This window comes from Monodelphis domestica, chromosome 1 (assembly GCF_027887165.1).
Source record: "Monodelphis domestica isolate mMonDom1 chromosome 1, mMonDom1.pri, whole genome shotgun sequence".
Classification (NCBI taxonomy): Eukaryota; Metazoa; Chordata; class Mammalia; order Didelphimorphia; family Didelphidae; genus Monodelphis; species Monodelphis domestica.
The window spans coordinates 147,388,288-147,405,940 of record NC_077227.1 but is presented as its reverse complement, the minus strand read 5'-3'; the positions used below and the strand labels follow the sequence as shown (position 1 = coordinate 147,405,940).

The following is a 17,653-nucleotide window of genomic DNA, read 5'->3' as shown; positions in this document are numbered from 1 at the left end:
CGGATTTAGTAAACACGTTCTTGAGTTTACACTCTTATGACAAAAAGCCTTCCAGAAAGAACAAAATAGTATTAACAACAAGAATGGAAATGTAATCAGAGGAATAAATCAAGGATGTACTTATTGTTTTTCCCTTTTATGAGTGTGAAGCTGGTTTGGAACTTTAGATGACATATGGGAAGGGTAAGGGGGTCAGGTAAATGGGAAAGGACAGAAGATTTGTGACAACGTCATGGATATACCCAGGAGGATACACAGTGGATAGAACATTGGGCTTAGAATCAAGAAGACTCATCTTCATGAGTTCAAATCTAGCCTCAGACATTTACTATCTATGTGATCCTGAACAAGTCACTTAACACTGTTTGTCTTTGGTTTCTCATCTGTAAAATGAGCTGGAGAAGGAAATAGTAAACCACTCCAGGATCTTTGCCAAGAAAACCCCAAATGGGGTTTAAAAAAAAAAGTCAGACAATTGAAAATGACAAAACAACAACAGCATAGATTAGTATTCCCTACATTCTGGTCTCCAGGCTCATCAATGGTCATGCTCACATGACTCTGTCTCTTCTTATTACTAACTTTGTTCAATTTCCACAGAAAGTGGCTACAGAGTGAAGAAAGGGAGTTGAGACTAACCTCTCAGTACTTTTGCTCTAGGCTCTGCCCAACCAAATGATAGGCCTGTCCCAAGAATGATTACTATAATACAATCTGGGTTCCTTAAACGTATAAACACTGTATAATTATTAAGGACTGTAAATTTATACTATACCAAAGATTCTCTTTCTCCTCTTTTTATTGATGCCTTTAAAAAAACACATACAAGACATTCATTTCTGAATATATCCTTTCCCTTTCCCTGGCCCCACATGGAACCCTCCCCTGAAACAAATATTTTAAATTTTTTAAATTAAATTAAATTTCTTTTTTCCATATTGTTCATTTTTGTAAATGAGTAATCTTATAAAACCAAAACCCCAAAACTTAAACCTAAATAAACAATTGAAAAATCGTATGCCTTCATCTACATTTTGACTCCAACAATTCTTTTTCTGGAGATGGATAGCATTGTTTATTCTAAGTCCCTCAGAATTGTCTTGGATCTTTGTATTGCAAAGAATATTCAAGTCTATCACAACTGATCATTCTATAATAGCTGTGTAATAAATGTTTAAAAAAAAAAGGAGGAAGGGAGAAGCATTTCCATAAAATCAAACAGACACTGACCATGAAATCTACACCCTTCCAATTCTGTAATGAAAGTAAGATATTATATTTTCTCAGGTCTTCTCTAGGTCCAAGCTTCTAGCAGAAATATTCCATGAAACTTTTCCTAAATATCATTAGGTTGGGAGTAAGCCCCATACACAAGTGAGCTACCTTTGGTCATTGCAGGCTACCCCAGAGGTGGTTTGGCCAAAGCAGAATATGGAGTGGATGATCACTTTATTCTAGGCATTTGGTCTCTCTTAATTCAGCCATGAATAATGTCACTTTTTTTTTTTACATCATGGTACCCTACTGATACATTTCTAGCTTCCAGTTCATTAAGATCCTCAAATATTTCTCTCATAAAGTACTGTTGATTCCTGCATCTGATAAACAAGATAAAAAAGATGCCCATTACTTATCTCCTCTATCTTTGTGTCATATCAAATATGATAAGCATGCCATCCAATGTTGTAAATGTTTAACAACCAGCTCTCCAAAAAAAGTAGCCACAATATATTTTGAAGTTTAATCTGCAATATTAAAATTTTTCCCATCACTTTCTTGAATCTAGACACCCAGCAAAATGATAAAGCAAGCCCTGATTTACAAATCAAAAGACTTTAGAAAGCTTTGCAGTTTCTAGTACACCCATAATGCCACCTATTCCTTTACTGAAGCACTGATAAAACTCTTGAACAGTACAGTCAAAGACATCCTCCAAACCTAGAGCATTCTACTGGAGACCTTTCTCCATCTAAGTTAACTTTTATCTAAGATTCCAAAATCCAGAATACTTAAAAAAAAAACAAACCCTTATCTTCTGTCTTAGAATTGATACTATCAGTTAGAAGGCAGAAGAGTGGTAGGGGTTAAGCAATTGCAGTTAAGTGACTTGCCCAGGATCATACAGCTAGAAAGTACAAGGCCAGATATTAACCCAGGACCTTCCATCTCTGGGCGTGGCTCTCTATCCACTGAACTACTTATTTTCCCCCTCTAGAGTACTTTCTACTATTTCTGTACCATTATTGATTATCTACTCTGTATAAGACAGTCTACTAAGGTGGGGTCTCATCAAATTGGAGCAGGGCCTACTGATACTGATTTAGAGCTAGAAGGATTTTGGAGATCTTCTGTCCTAATTTATTCATCTCAGAGACAAGGAAAAGGAGGCATGGAAAAGGTAAATTCCCTCTCTAAGTTTGCAGAGTCAATTGTAGAGCCAGGGCTAGAAACCACATCTCTTGGAATGTACTCATTAGGATCAGTGTGGATTAAATACTCTTAGAAAAGTTGAAATTAAAAGGATTGAACTATTTTTAGGGTAAACCATTAGTTCCCTAGAAAATGAGGTTCCCCCAACATTCCATTACCTACATATTCTGATGAACTAAAGTTTTATTTAACAGAGACCACACAATATTGAACTAGCCATTTTTGGAGTTGGAAAGCTCCCAAAATGCCACCTTTTAAACTCATTTTAGAAACAGGAGCTAACAGTACAAAGAATGGCCAATAAAGTCAGACATAATGTTTTTTATTAGGTGGCAAGAACTTTGGCCCCAAATACCTTGTAAAGTCAAACTCCTGAATTGGTGTCAATGCAGGCTGGAGCTTGGAGAGCCAAGATGGGGGAGGAGGGAAGGTCCATAATTCAGTGAAAGAAGACAGTGACATTTCCTTAGGTGACAGATGAGATCTTTCAGTATTTCAATCATCTATAGCTCCTCCCTCTTTGTTCCAGCAGAAATTTGTTTATCACCTGGCAGTGGCACCAAGATATATAACCTACGGCAACAAACCACTCAGTGCTTTTCCAGAGAGGTCATTTAAGGACAGTCAGGCTTACAGTTGCTTGATTTAAGCCAAGTTCCTGGTTAGCAAGTGTTTTTGTGCTGGGATTGCCAAAAAGAGAAAAGAATAAATTAAGACCTCTTCCCTCCTCTCCTCTTCCCCCCATGTAGCTGCCTAGGACTGCCTGCTGAACTTTTTTCCCTTTGCCTTTTATCCCCTGATAGAAACACTGTGTAAGCCTGAATCTCTTCAAGTTGTTCAAATACAGGATTAGTCTGTCTGCCTTTCATTGCCTCTTATTAATGAACCACCATTTGTCTGATGGCTATCTAACAAGTAAATCTCCAAGTGCAGTCACATAGAAACAAAGATAAACTGAGAACAAACAAACAAAAGAAGGCTCTATTTTCTTTTCAGCATCATTTTTCCAAAAACTACAATGGGGAGGAGTGGGGGTGTTAACAAATTATCTTTAAAGGATTTCTCTTAATTTGAGTTGAAAAAGTATGTTGGCTTTGTCAACAAGGTTAACTTCCAAACAGCTGATACAAGGTTATTTGGGGGTAGGGAAAAAAAATTCTGGCAAAGGCTTAAGTTATAAAACAGAACTTGAAATCACATGTTCTATAAAAACAAGTTCCAAGTTTGCCCACTGGGAAGAACCATGACCATGTTTTGCCTGGACAATAACAAACTATTGCACTTGAGGTCCTTAGAAGAGTGATTGACTTGTTTTTTGTTTTTTCATTATTTTGTGGGTAATAAACTCAGATGTCAACACATCCACAAAATATATTTAAAATAAGTTTTATATGGATATATGGTCTTAACATTACTATTGCATTTAAATAACATCCAGTGTTTTATCCAAAGCAGTTGGGGTAATCTGAGTGTGGGAAAACATTTCCAAAAAATTGCCCTTTTTTCGCCTTTTTATTATCATTTTTTTTGCTTTTGTGCAATAGCCTCACTCATATATGATTCAAATTATAGATAAAATCAGCTCTGCTTTAGAACTGTCCCCAGCAACAGAGGAGAGGAGTTCACAAAAAAAAAAAATAAATCTCTACCTGGAGTTTCCTGGAAGCTGGTTTCTACCAAAAGTAATCTAATTTGGAGGGAGGAAAACCACGTTCAGGCGTGTGGAGTTTGATCCCTGCTTGTTTTTTTCCTTAATGGTTTGTACATCCCTACCATTACATTACCCACTGGGTGTCACCAAAGCAGGTGACAGAACCCAATTCAAGGGATCGTTCTGTCTTTGTGGACTGGCTTCAGGCTGAATGGGCAAACTGTGCAAAGGCATGACTGACAACACCACCATAAATACCTTCTCCTTGCTATAAATATCATCCTGAAGCATATTTTTATCCAGTATAAACAGCAAAACTTGTTTTGGCAGTGATGTTTATTGGGGGAGGGGAGGGAGGAAGGGAAGGGAAGAGGTAGTGATCTGGATATTCCCAAGCTTCTCAAGAGCTATCATTTGTTTTTAAGAAGATTCACAAGACAGAACTGGAAAAACCTACCACTGAGTCAGATGGTTAAGTTGAAAGGTGGTGCAGAAACCAGAGGAGGTTCAAATTTAAACTCAAATTCAACATTTATTATACAAAAATGGAAAGTTGCATAGAGACAAGTTATTTTTAGTATTTAGCTGCCACAGAATTTCCTTTGGCAATGTTGACAGTTTTGACTGCTGGTATTCCAAGTAAAATAGGGCTCCTTAAGGAAGGGAAGTTGGGGGCTTCTAGGTCTCTACAGAATGGGTAGAGGGCAAGAAAAAACTCATTCATGTCATAAAATAAATAATTGGCTCCTAGAGATCAAGAATTATGATTTATCATCATCCTTCAGTATCTTCCCTCAGAGCCTAACCCAGGGTAGGTAGTCAATGCATGTTTGTTGAATGAATGAGCAAACAAATATTCCTCTCCACTCCTTCTGTGCTCCCCTTGTCCTTTTCTTCCTTTGGCTTTCACTTTCTCTCTCCTTTCTTCTCCCTCTTCTCTAAGACCCAAAGGAGAGTGAGCACCAGAAAAAGATACCAGCAAAAGAAACCAGTTATTTTTTTCCCCACGACACATCCTTCTGGTGGGAAGCAAAGAAGGGATAAGGACCCTCAAACGTCTTGTTCAAAAAAGCATTTTAAAAATAGCAAATGCATACAAAAAGAAATTATTTATAAAGATCCAGTAACAAATTTCAGTGACTTTGGCAAAAAATTCAATGTGAATTCCTTTCTGCCACAAACTGAATTTAGGCTTGAGATCACTTAGTAGTCAGACAACCAATAAATATTTAAGAGCTTACTGTTTGAGACAATGTGCTCAGCACTAGGAGGTACAAAAAATGGTACAAATGGTCTCTATCTTAAGGAGCTTACATTGGAACAAGAGATGTAAATAACTATGAACATACAAGATAGTTTATATATATATATATATATATATATTTATATAAGGACAATGAGAAGGACCTTTTGTAGATGATAAGATTTGAACTGTTTTGAAGGAAGCTAAGGGAGCCAAGGGTCAAAGATGAGAAGGGAAATCATTCCAAGATGGAGGACAGCCAATAAAAGGTCACAGAGCTAGAGATGGGATGTCTTGTGTGAGGAACAAAGATCAGCCAGAGCCTCATTAAGACAATCCTTCCCTCTGAACTACCTGCTGGGTCTCTTCCATTGACACTTCTGTGACTTTTTGCCTTCTCTCTTTCTTTGTCTTCTAGCTTTTACTGCTCTTCTATCTTGGAGCCAATACTTAGTATTGATTATAAGACAGAAGGTAAGGTGTTGTGGTTGTTGTTTTAAGGTAAAATGGAAAATATTAAACAATTCTATTTTCCTCTAAAACTTTTTCCTGGAAAAAACCCTGTAAAAAGACAAATAGCAGGAAGACAAGAGGGCTTTTCTTAGGATTATGTTTTAAAGGTTTTAAAAGTTTGTAACAAAGAGTAAAACAGTTGTCTGATTTATATTATTGCCATTCACACCCCAGAAGCTAATTTGGTTATTCATCCATTAGGCACAGTCTCCTCTTCACCACCCCATCTAAACTGATTGATGCTCTACCATTCATCATCCTCCACTGGGAAAAAGATTAAGGTCTCTATGGGAAGATAGAAGTCCCTTTGCTTACTTCCAAGAAGAGAATGGTGAGGAGGGAATGGGATGATGACTAGATTACTCAACAATTCTAGATTATTAATCCAGTGTGACTATGTCTTTTATATCTTTTTTTTCTACTTCCAGATTCCTACAAATGTTACCTGATATTTTCTTAGGATAGTCATTGGGGTGGAAAAGGGAATGGAGAACTATGACAATTTAGACATCTATTTCTAATCTAGAAATGATAGCTATAGATGTGTTAAATTATATTAAACTTTTCATCAAACTGGAGCAAAGTACAGGATTTGTGTGTGTGTGTGTGTGTATATCTATACTATGGAACAATACAATAGCAGCCATTATCACTACAGGCAATTCAAATGCAAGGGTTCCTGGGATTTCTGACTCAGGAAATACCACATAGTCACTTTGTCTCGGAGGGCAAACAACAACCCTGTGTGTCTATCTCATTGTGGGTTCAAGGGTGTGTCTCTTGACTCCCTTTCTGAAAACAATATACACAAGTTTGAAGATTGATTTTGGTCCAAGATTATAGTGGATAAAGAACTAAATGTAATCAAGAAAGCCTTAGTCTCCCTATGCCTTAGTTTCCTTTTCTGTAAAATGAGAGGGTTTAACTGTATGACTTCCAAGATCCCTGTCAGTTTTATGCTTTCCAGTTCTAAGTCTATCATTCTATAATTTAAGATCTCATAATCCTTTCAGTAGAGAAGTAAAAAATGACAGCTGATGACATCCTAGGAGACCAAATTATGAATCTGGACAATGGGTTTTTAGGGTTTTTAAATTTTATTTTGGGTTTATTCTCTCCTTCTAACTCTCACATGTACACAAAAAGAAAAGGTAGCTGTGAGAGATGAAATCTTAATGCTACATAGCAAAAGTTGCAACATACTGGGAAAAGAAGTTATCTGAATTTGTGAAAAATTTGGTTAAAATCTCTGAGTCTCAGTTTAGTCATTTCAGTCATGTCTGACTCTTCATGACCCCATTTGGTGTTTTCTTGGCAAAGATACTGAAGTGGTTTGCCATTGCATTCTCCAGCTCATTTTTCAGATGGGGAACATGAGGCAAAAAAAAGGTTAAGTGACTTGGCCAGGGTCACACAGCTAGTAGGTATCTGAGGCCAAATATGAACTCAGGAAGATGAGTCTTATGACCTCAGTTTACTGATCTATAAAAAGATGGACAAGATAATCTCTAAGGACCCTTCCAGGACTAACATTTTGTTATTTTAATGAGCTAGTTGGTGTAATTAGTTCATGAATTATTTTTATGAAAATGAGTGGCTCCAAATTTTTTTAAACAGTAGCTTCACTTTAATAATATAAACTTTAGCCCAGGCCAGATCTCTTGGATCACAATGCAGTCAGAAATAATGTCTCCTTCCACGTGCTCCTTCCCTCATTCTGTCCCCACCTTCCTTTCCCCTTCAAAGTAACATCTATCTGTAGCTCATGCTTTAGCCCCCAAGAGTTAGCAGCATCTAAACTCCCCAGAATTGGAGGGTTGGCAGAATCAATTAAACCTACATGAGAAGGTAAACATACGATATTATTTTTGTTTTCTCCTGGCCTTAACAGAAAGTCATGGAAAAACTACGTGACAAGTACAACTTGGATTGGCTCTGGTTAGCCACTGAAGGAGAAACGTTTTGGCTGGCGGGCTGGAGGAAAAGCAGAGAACAGAACTGTTCTGAAAACAATTCTTTTGAGGGAACAAATAGGTAGGAATGTATTCAGAATGTCTCTGCCAAGAAAGACAGTGTGTCCATTCCACTGGTAGCTAGCCAAGTCCCCCCATCACTCTGGACAACAAAACAGAATCTGACGAAGTCAAAACACTGGCTGCCAGCTGCTAGAATGAGAGAAGCAGAGTGAGCTATTTCATAGGCGAGCTCTCTGCTGGAGACTAGTGGGTAGACTTTATAAAGAATGAAGCAACCATCTCTAGGGTCTTTTAGTTATACCTCACATTTCCCTCCTTAATTTCTACATCAATGCCCCTCTTTCAGAGGACAGGACCTTAGGACCTTCTCTTTTTCACCAATCTGGGGAATAAAACCCAAATGGTCAACTGTACTAAGCCCTTCTCTTACCCAGTTCTGGACTCAGTTTTTGGTTGATAATATAGAATTAGAATATCAAGAGTCAAGACCACATACAGAGAGAGTTGGTTTATGTGTGTGTGTGTGTGTGTGTGTGTGTGTGATTGAAGGTTCTAATGAAAGAATATTTGAACTGATATTAGTTTAAATTGAAATAAAGTAGAACATACAGGGGAAACAGATAAAGACCAAGAGCAACCCTAAAAGGCTAAAGAGCACCAGATTTGGAGTGAAAAGATGTCAGTTCAAAACTTACCTCTATTACTTAGTACTTTGTAACCTTGGACAAGTCACTAAATCTTTCAAAGCCTCAGTTTCCTCAACTGTAAAATGAGGGGATTGGACTCAATAGTCTCAAAGGTCTCTGCCAGATCTATGTCAATAATCCCATAATTCCATGAAATAAATATGTTGTGGTTTCTGCATGTAGTTATTTGGGAAGGGATGACAATTTAATTTTCGGTGTAAAAGAATGCAAGTAACAATAACCTATTTTGTCAGAGTTCTATTGTAATAAAAAAAATAATGAAATCTTAAATGTTATGGCATTTTATAAATAGCACAATGAATAGAGTGCCAGGCCTGGAGTCAGCAAGACTGAAGCACAAATTTGGCCTTAGGCACTTAAGCTGGGTAGGGCTCTACAAATCACTTAATCCTGTTTGCCTCAGTTTCCTCATCTGTCAAATGAGCTAGAGAAGGAAATAGCAAACCACTCTAGTATTTTTGCCAAGAAAACCCCCAAAGTGGCCACACATGACTGAAAAATGACTGAACAGCAATACTTTACAAAATTAACTCACCAAATATTTGAGTGCCTGCATACTAGTCATTGTAATACCAACCTTGTAAGGTACATAGATCAGATAGTATTCCCCTTTCTTACAGAGCAAGAAGCTTAGATTAAGTAACTCACCAAAGATTACAGTCAAAATAGGGAAATAGTCTCTATATCCTACTTCCTACCTCAGGCTTGTCTACACTGACCAAAACTCCTTAAAGAGTGTGATTGACCACTTGATCACATGGGTTGGTGGGGCTATGACTGGGAAAGTGGACTCTAAAAGATCACCCTAGTGCAAATACTAATAATAAGGAAATGGGTCTTGATCGATGGCACATGTTAAACCCAGTGGAATTGTGTGTCATATATGGGAGGGGGTTGGAGGAAGGGGAGGGAAGGAACATGAGTCTTATAACCATGGAAAATTATTCTAAATTATCTAATTAAATAAATTTTAAAAAAAATAAAAAGTGTGGTTGAAAGGCAAAAAGGCCTGACTTTAGTGACTGTGTGACTCTCTAGAACTTTATGGTCTGGAAAATAAGAGTATTGGACTAGAGGATCTCAAAGGTGTTTTTCCATTTTTAAATCCCTTGACTTTCTGTGACCTGGTTTGACAGAGGCTCTTCCACACAATTCTCTTTTGAAATTCTTATTACTCTACTAACCTTTAAGCAAAAGGTTCAGAACAAGAAGCTTCAAAGAACAAAGAAAACACTCACCTGAAACATCACACAGTACAATGGCATTTCCCATACACACAGGGGCATAGGAGATACATGACTTTCATTGGAATAGAGAATTCCTAGGTCACTGTAAGTCAGCACTTAGAGTCTTAGAGAGCTGTCTGGAATGATTAGCCCACAGCCCTACAGCCAATATCTGTCAGAGATGGGACTTGAACCCAAGTGTTGCTGGTTCTTCTGTCCAGTTCTCTGCCCACTGCATCATGCTATGGCTCATATGCCATTTATGTATATATAGGTATATATATATGGGTGTGCGTGTGTGTAATGGTACACGTACAGTTATCCCTTCCACATTGTGACTTTCCCCATCGATGTTTCGATATATTGCGGGTCAGCATAAGAAATAGAATGGGAATTTAGAGAGAGTTTTTGGGGAAGTGGCAGATAACATGAGACGGCCAGCAGAGAACATAGAAAAAAGTTTAGAAACTCAGAAATGCATACTTAACCCAAAATTCACAATAAGGTACTGTAAATACCCCCAAAAAAGAAAAAGAAAAAATTCATATTTCTTCTATGGTACCAAGGGAGGGCAGAAAATTTTAGTAGGAATTACAAAATAGTGGGGGCACTACACCCCGAACCCTTATTATTTGGAAGGTATAAAATATCTATCTTGAGGCAGTTCAGTGGATAAAATGCTGGACTTGGAATCAAGAAGACCTGAATTCAAATCCTACTTCAGACACTTTAACAGTATGGCTTTGGCTAATTCATTTAGCCTTATCTGTAAAATGGTATCGCAATAGCACCTATCTCACAAGGTTATTGTGAGACTCAAATGAAATAATTATATATAAAATGCTTTGCTTAAAGCACTATATAAATGCCAGCTATTATTGTCTCTAAAGTTTCCTCACAAATACCTATACAACAAATATTTTTGTTCTCAGTTTATAAATTAAAAATTGAGGTGGTTAACATGTCAGTTAGTAGGGAAACTAGGGCCTAAACCTAGTTCTTGTTACTACAAGGCAAATTACCCACTATCTAATAGCACAGCAATGAGCCTATAAATCAGACCTAGTTCCAGATCCACACCATCCATCGTCAGGAGGGTTAGTTTCCATGGTAGAGAGCAATTTTAGTACAGATTAAATAAATCCTGATGTCCCACAAGGTGACAATCTGATCCCAATTCATTATTCACATTAACCATTCATATGGCTTGAAAAAAATTTCAGGCCTCTCTTTAGAAATATCAATTCTGGGGGCAGCTGGGTGGCTCAGTGGATTAAGAGTCAAGCCAAGAGACAGGAGGTCCTAGGTTTAAATCTGGTCTCAGACACTTCCCAGCTGTGTGATCCTGGGCAAGTCACTTGACCCCCATTGCCTAGCCCTTACCACTCTTCTGCCATGGAGCCAATATACAGTATTGATTTGAAGACGGAAGGTAAGGGTTTAAAAAAAAGAAAGAAAGAAAGAAATATCATTCCTGAGAAACTATCTGTAGGTTACACATCTTAGTGGAGAAAATTGCAAATGTCTCAGAGTCCCTAAAAAGTCATCTAAGTCACTGGGAAAAGCACTGACTTGGCTGGTCACCGGGATTCAAGCTGACCCAGGACCAAGAAAGAACTTTTTCCCAACATTTGGAGAATAAAACAAAAAACAGCCTAGTGACATATTTTGAGAAAATATTCTCTTAAACCAGGGCAATCTTTTTTTGAGGGTGGTGAGAAAAGACTAAACATTTCCTTAAAGTTCCAAATTTACTGTGATCTCTGTTCTGCTGACCTAGTTTCAAAAGGCCCCAATATTCCAAATCACCAATATCTATAACGAAAAACATAGAAGGAGTATTTAGGAAAGGTGAGTGAATAGTTGAGAGAATTATCTAGCAAATTTAAGGGGGGGGGGGGGGATGCTTAAAGCCAGTGGACAGAAGAGGAGTAATTTATCCAGAAAAATAAATTGCCTAGAATGGTAGTCCATGCTAGCAAGTGTAGCCACTAAGAGACAGAGGTGTAAATGTTCAAAATGGGGCTTATCTAGAAAAAAAATCATTTCCCTATGGTATATATAATAGGCTCCAGAATCTCCTATTCAATATTCCAATTTCAATAGAAAGGCTAGAATCTCCTTTATATTTCAAAGTTCCTATGGAGTGAACAGTGAAGTAAGAAAAAGATTGTAAATGGAGTCTATCCTCCTTCTTGAAGGCCTTTTGCTAACAGCCCATATCCCCATCCCCCAGCTTCTAACAGCCGATTACCACCACTTATAATAATACACAGCCACACGGTGTGATGTTTCATCTTAGTGTCCCTGTCTGAGAAGAGAGCAAAAGCAGAACTGAGCTTGTTTGCTCCATATAAAAGCAGCCACACCTCTCAAGTTTGAGCATAAGCCTTGGGCACACCCCCAACACTGACAAGCCCCAACTCTGGACACATGGTCAACCTTGACAATGCCCCTAATTCTGAGCCCTTAATCTGGACCACATAACCTCAGATTTAACCACTTATCTCCAATTTCAATTAGATTCTTCATTTCTGACCATACCTTCTCCTCTCTGCTCCCTACTCCATGGCTCTCCACCCAGGCTACTTACCCTTTGACTCTGAGCCCACAGACTCTGATCATGGTTCTCCAACCTTAACTAAAGACACTGTTAAACAGAAATCATACCCCCACTGACCTTGTCACACTTTTAATTTACTCATCTTCTGAGGGTTTGGGGGAAGAAGGAATGGAGGAAGTCAAGAGAAGATAGAGTGAGAGAAGGAAAGAAAAATCACAATTTGGATACTGGGGAAAGAGAAGTAAAATGAAAACCAACAAGAGATATAACACTGAAGCTTCCTTACTCCAAAGCACCTTGGTATGCTGGAAAGAGTATAGGAAAAGAGCCAGCCTGTCTAAATAGGATCCCAGCTGTTACTATGGGAATATAGATTTAGGCAAGTAAAATGAAATTGTATAGGATGTTCATCAAGTTTTCTTGTGTGTTGGGAAGTGTATTAAATTATTAAACTAATAATCCATTTATGTACAGAGGGACCAGAAACCCGGGTTTTGGTCAGACCAAAGGCATAACTGAAAAGATCAGATTAATAAATTCATTCACTTTATCTCATAGACGGAGATGGGACCTTTTATTACAGCTGAAAGTTGAAAGAATTATTTTCTCATACCTTTTGTTGGCTAAGTGTAAAATGGGGGAGAAAAGTGTCTGTAATTAACAGCACACTAAGACAAGTACTTCCTAACATATAGTGCTCATTGGATCTTTGTCACTTCATATTACAGACCTGAGTCCTGGCCTGCGGGATTATTATTTACTTGTTTCACTTGCAGCCCTTAGCAGTTAAGTTTGGGCTGTATACACAGTGTCAGCAACTGTGGAGGGCAGAACTTTCATATAGTCGATGATGGGGTCTGGATTCTTGGAAAGGAGTTCCAAGCAGCCAGGAAAACAAATGAGAAGAGTTAACGATTAAAAACCTCTTTGTAAATAGGAAATTTGTTCTTTCTTGGCTTGGGTGTGGAGCTGAGAGAGAGAGACTGAGAGACAGAGACAGAAAGAGACAGACAGAGACAGAGAGAAAGAGAATTTCCACCGTCTGGCTACTTGGGTGGGGGAGCTTCCAACAAAGACAATCCAGTCCCCCGGGGGCTCCCATCACGTCTCAGAGCTCCCATCACATCTCTTCCCAGGTCCTCCCCCATTGCACACAGTCAGTACCATTGGATCTAGTAACAACAAATTAAACCCCAGAGCACCGAAGGGGGAAAAAATTACAGGAAGAGGGGAGCGAAGAATGTGCAGAGTAGCTAGAGAGCGACGCTGTCCCCGGGTGAACCCGATCCGGCCCGGGCTCCTCCCCTTGGTTTCCCTCCCAGCCCCTCCCAAATTCACTTGGGCTGGGAAAAGGAGGGGGTGGGGGAAAGGAGGGCTTTCCCCATAGTTAGCCCAGTCCCTCACGCAGCCGAGAACTCCGAAAAAAAAAAAAACGTGCAGCTTCATTTTCCAGGCGGTCTACTAGGAGAACGTAGAAAACCTCCGAGGGCTGGCGCCAGGCCACTCCCCTCCTCGAGTTGGCGAGGAAGTCGGACAGGACCCGGCTGGAGCCATCCACCTGCCCCTCGGACGCCCCGCCCGGCTCCCCGCCGCTTCTCTCGCCGGACTCGCCCTGAGGCTAGCCGCTGAGCCGTTGAAGTGGGGCGGGGTCGCCCACTGAAGCCCAGGCTCCTAGTCCTTGGCGTCCTTTGGGGTTCTTCCCCCAGCCCAAAACACCACCACCTTCCCGCTAGAACCGCCACTTGTTGTCCTAGTCCTTGCGCCCTACTCTGATCAACTCCTCGCTTGCTACCAGGGGTCAGGGAGGCGGTGTCTTCTTGGCCCCCCACTCCCTGTTATTCCTATCACACCCGCAGTGATGGCTTCCCATGAGCCCCAATGCCTCTATCAAGGACAAATTCCCCGCTTTCAAGGCGCACCCCGAGAGCTGAGGAGCATACTGGATTGAGAATGAGAAGACTTGAAAGTGGAAGGAAGGCACAATTTGGTTCAAGGTTTCTAGGAAGCTATCGAGATCTAGAACTGAGAGAAGGTAGCCGGGGTTGGAGTAGTACTAGTGTACCTCGCTGTATGCACTAGGTGCCGGGCAAAGTTTTGTGTAAATCGAATTTTTGTAAACCAGATAACGTTGTGCACGCCTAGGGACAATTGATATTTAATACAATCCCACGAGAACTCTTTATGAAGGGTCAAATCATTTTGAGATGAGAATAACCCCATCCTCCGTATAAATTCCCAGGTCATTCTAGATTGGGTTTTGCTTACAGCGGGGTACAACCGTAGAAAGGACAGGTCTCCTGTGGGTGGGAAAGACAAGAACAAGAGGAACCGAAAGGGTTTTTTTTCTTTGTTTGTTTTTACTACCTTTTACAATCTTGACACCTGGGGGCCAGGGGTGATGATGGGAAAGGAGGATGGAAGGTGGATAAGGACTGGTGTCACTTACTGTCCACGGCACTAACACGCCACTTTATTCTCGCCACTTTAAAACATTAACAACAACCAGGGAGAAAAGGTGTTAGTTCACAGAGTGTCTGGCACCAGGTGTGTCAGCTTGGAAACGCACAAGAGACAAATCCTAACGTTGGCCTTGGGGGTGCCACTCCTTACACAGTTTAATGGCTAAGCCACTGGTCGGCTGGGAACTGACCTGTATGAGTCCTTAGGTGAGCTTTGAGGTGGGAGGATTTGCCATAAACTTTTTCGCAGCCCGCGTAGTGGCATCTGTGCTTTTTCTGAGGTGACTCGGGGTCAGCTCGGCTTCTCCCCCGTCTGCTCCTTTGTTTGAGGCTGGGCTCGCTCCCTGCTGGACTAGTAGGTGTGGCTGCTTCTCCGCTCCATCGGCTGTCCGGGGAGGCGGCTTCCTGAGCCGGCTCCCCCGACGGAGGGAGGCGGCTAGGTAATTTCTCCTTTTTGGAGACATTTTCTCTCTTCTCCGTCGGCGGGACAGGAGCTGGAACGTGTTGGTTGAGATCAGCTAAAATCCTGGCCACCACGATCAAAGAGGCGTTGTCCTTGCCAGTCTCTCTGCCTTCTCGTCTGTCTTCAGCATTCGGAAAAGGAAGGGCTGCTGTGCCTTCGGGAGAGGTGTCGGGGTCCTCTTTGGGGCTATGGACAATCGCGCGATTGGACATGGAAACAAGGCACTCGGCTGCAAAATGATCCACATAGGCGGCGGCTGCCATTTTACAGAGAAATTGTTTGTTTTAATCTCGAATTGCACTTTTTCTCTCTTTGCATAAAAATATATATAAATATATCTCTATATATCCAAGCTGGTGGGCGGAGGGGGTGGGGGATGGGTCTTCTCTCTCTGGGCACGCTGCGTACTGTGAGTGCTGGGTTTGTAGCTTTACCAAAACTGCACTTCGTCCAGGAAGATCCCACCCGGCCGGTCATTAAAAAGTGAATGCATTTGAAGTCCAGTGAAAGGAAAGAGAGGAAATCCCAGCTCGGAAAGCTGCGGCTTCATCGGCTTCAAAAGCTGACTATTATTTTTTTTTTTTTTGTAGAATGCCAAATAATAAACATTAAAAAAAAAAATAATGCTGCTGGTCTACCCCTTCCCTTGCATTGTGACAGTAGAACAAGCTTTGCCCGTTATTGCTGCTCTGAGGGTGTTTCAATCCCGGGTGTGGGCGTGGTCGGGGAGAACATCTGGGCCCGACGTCACCCCAGAAGCCACATCCTGGGGCAGATCAGGTTAAAAAACGTTCAGCTGCGGCTGAGGCTGCAAAGCTGCATGTGAGGAGTAGGCAGGGGAGGCAGGACCTTTGCATAGAGAGAGATATGTGTGGCTTGTGAACATGGACTGAGCAAGGCAGCCAGTGCGGGCAAATGAAACAGAGGTCGCCATTGGCTTGGGGAAGGTATCGCAGGAGCCAATCAGCGCGATGATGGGGAAACTTCTACAGTTGCAAGTTTCCTGGAACCAATGGGATTCCTGTTACAGGAGAGCTGAACCGCGAGGACAGAAATTTGAGATAAGCTCTTGGCTCGCTTCTGTGAAACCTCCTTTAAAGCAGCCGTGGGGTTTCAGGGTGTAGTTTTGTGGAGATGCTCACACCCTAGCCCCACCCTTACCACCACCCTCACGCCTTGGGCATCTCATTCAAGGGTTTGTGCAAGGATACAATCTCACCCTTAGCTTCCCTGTCATTTTCCTACAGAAGCTGCCCGACTACCTCAAGGAAGCCGACCTTTTTTTATATATTTACGTCTTTTGATTATTGTTTGTGGCATCTTTGGTTCGATCTTTACAAACACATATGCACATATCCCCATCCCCACTCCCACCCCCACCAGCAGATTTGCAAACTGAGAAAACAGAATGAGATGTTTGCAAAGGGGGATGTGAGCCTGAAACCTTACCTGTGTGGACTCTAACCACGCTTACCCAAGCAAATGTCCTGAACCGTCTCTGATCCCAACTGTCATGAACTCTTAACTGCTTCTAAATCATCAGCTATAACGGGCCCAAAGATCTGGAGCTGTTGAGACTTAAAGATCCCATTGTTACGGGCACGGAAGGATACCCTGCGTTTCTGGGGTACAGTGCCCATTTCACCATTATTACCCACAGTTCCTACACACACACCCCTAAAGCCCCCTACAGATATTATGCTGCCTCTGTGATCTGTCCCTACCAAAAGAAACACAAAACAAAAACCAAGAACTCGTGTTCCCCTCAACATCAAGGCTTGAGACGAAAGAGAAAATAGAAGTTTTACAATTATGTGCTCTTCCCCTAGAGCCCTGTCTGCCCCACCCCCCAGCAATCTACCTCTTCGTAGCTTTGCGGAGTTTGAGGAGAATCAGGATTTTGGAACCGGATTATGCTTTGAGAGATAGCCATCAAAGCTAACTAGGTTAGAGGTAGAGTACCGAGAAGAACTCGGGTCTCTAGATTCCTAGTTTATTGATCTTGAAACTAAACCACTTGATGGAAGGGAAGAGAACTGAAAGAAGAGAGGACTGAAGGGAGGAATAGGAGGAAGGTTAAGATTGATTCGCTTCCTACTAAGAAGTAGAAGCAGGGTGAAAGATCTCAAAAGAAAGAATGATAACTCTCTCTCTCTCTCTCTCTCTCTCTCTCTCTCTCTCTCTCTCTCTCTCTCCCCTCACAACCGCACCTATTTACCACTTGAAGTTCCCCATTCTTTCTTCTTGCAGCTACTGAGACTTCGAAAAACCACCAACTTCTGCTGGCCAAGCCAGAGAACCCCACCCCACTATCAGGATCTCTAATGGAAAATACTCAGCCATTGCTACCTTGCAAACTTCTTACTAAACTTGTCATATTTCCGTTGAAATATTTTTGTTTAATTTTAAATTTTTATTAATA

At 40.9% G+C, this 17,653-nt stretch overlaps 1 protein-coding gene across 1 annotated transcript in view; it reads right to left on the bottom strand.

The window, feature by feature from the left end:
* KLF13 (KLF transcription factor 13) overlaps positions 1-16,117 on the bottom strand; it is a 106,922-nt gene extending 90,805 nt beyond the window's left edge. The window contains exon 1 of the mRNA XM_001365492.4: positions 14,960-16,117. Within this exon, the coding sequence (XP_001365529.1) occupies positions 14,960-15,494 (535 nt within the window). The 5' untranslated portion in view covers positions 15,495-16,117. The remainder of the gene's footprint in view (positions 1-14,959) is intronic.
* Between the last annotated feature and the right edge of the window lie 1,536 nt (positions 16,118-17,653).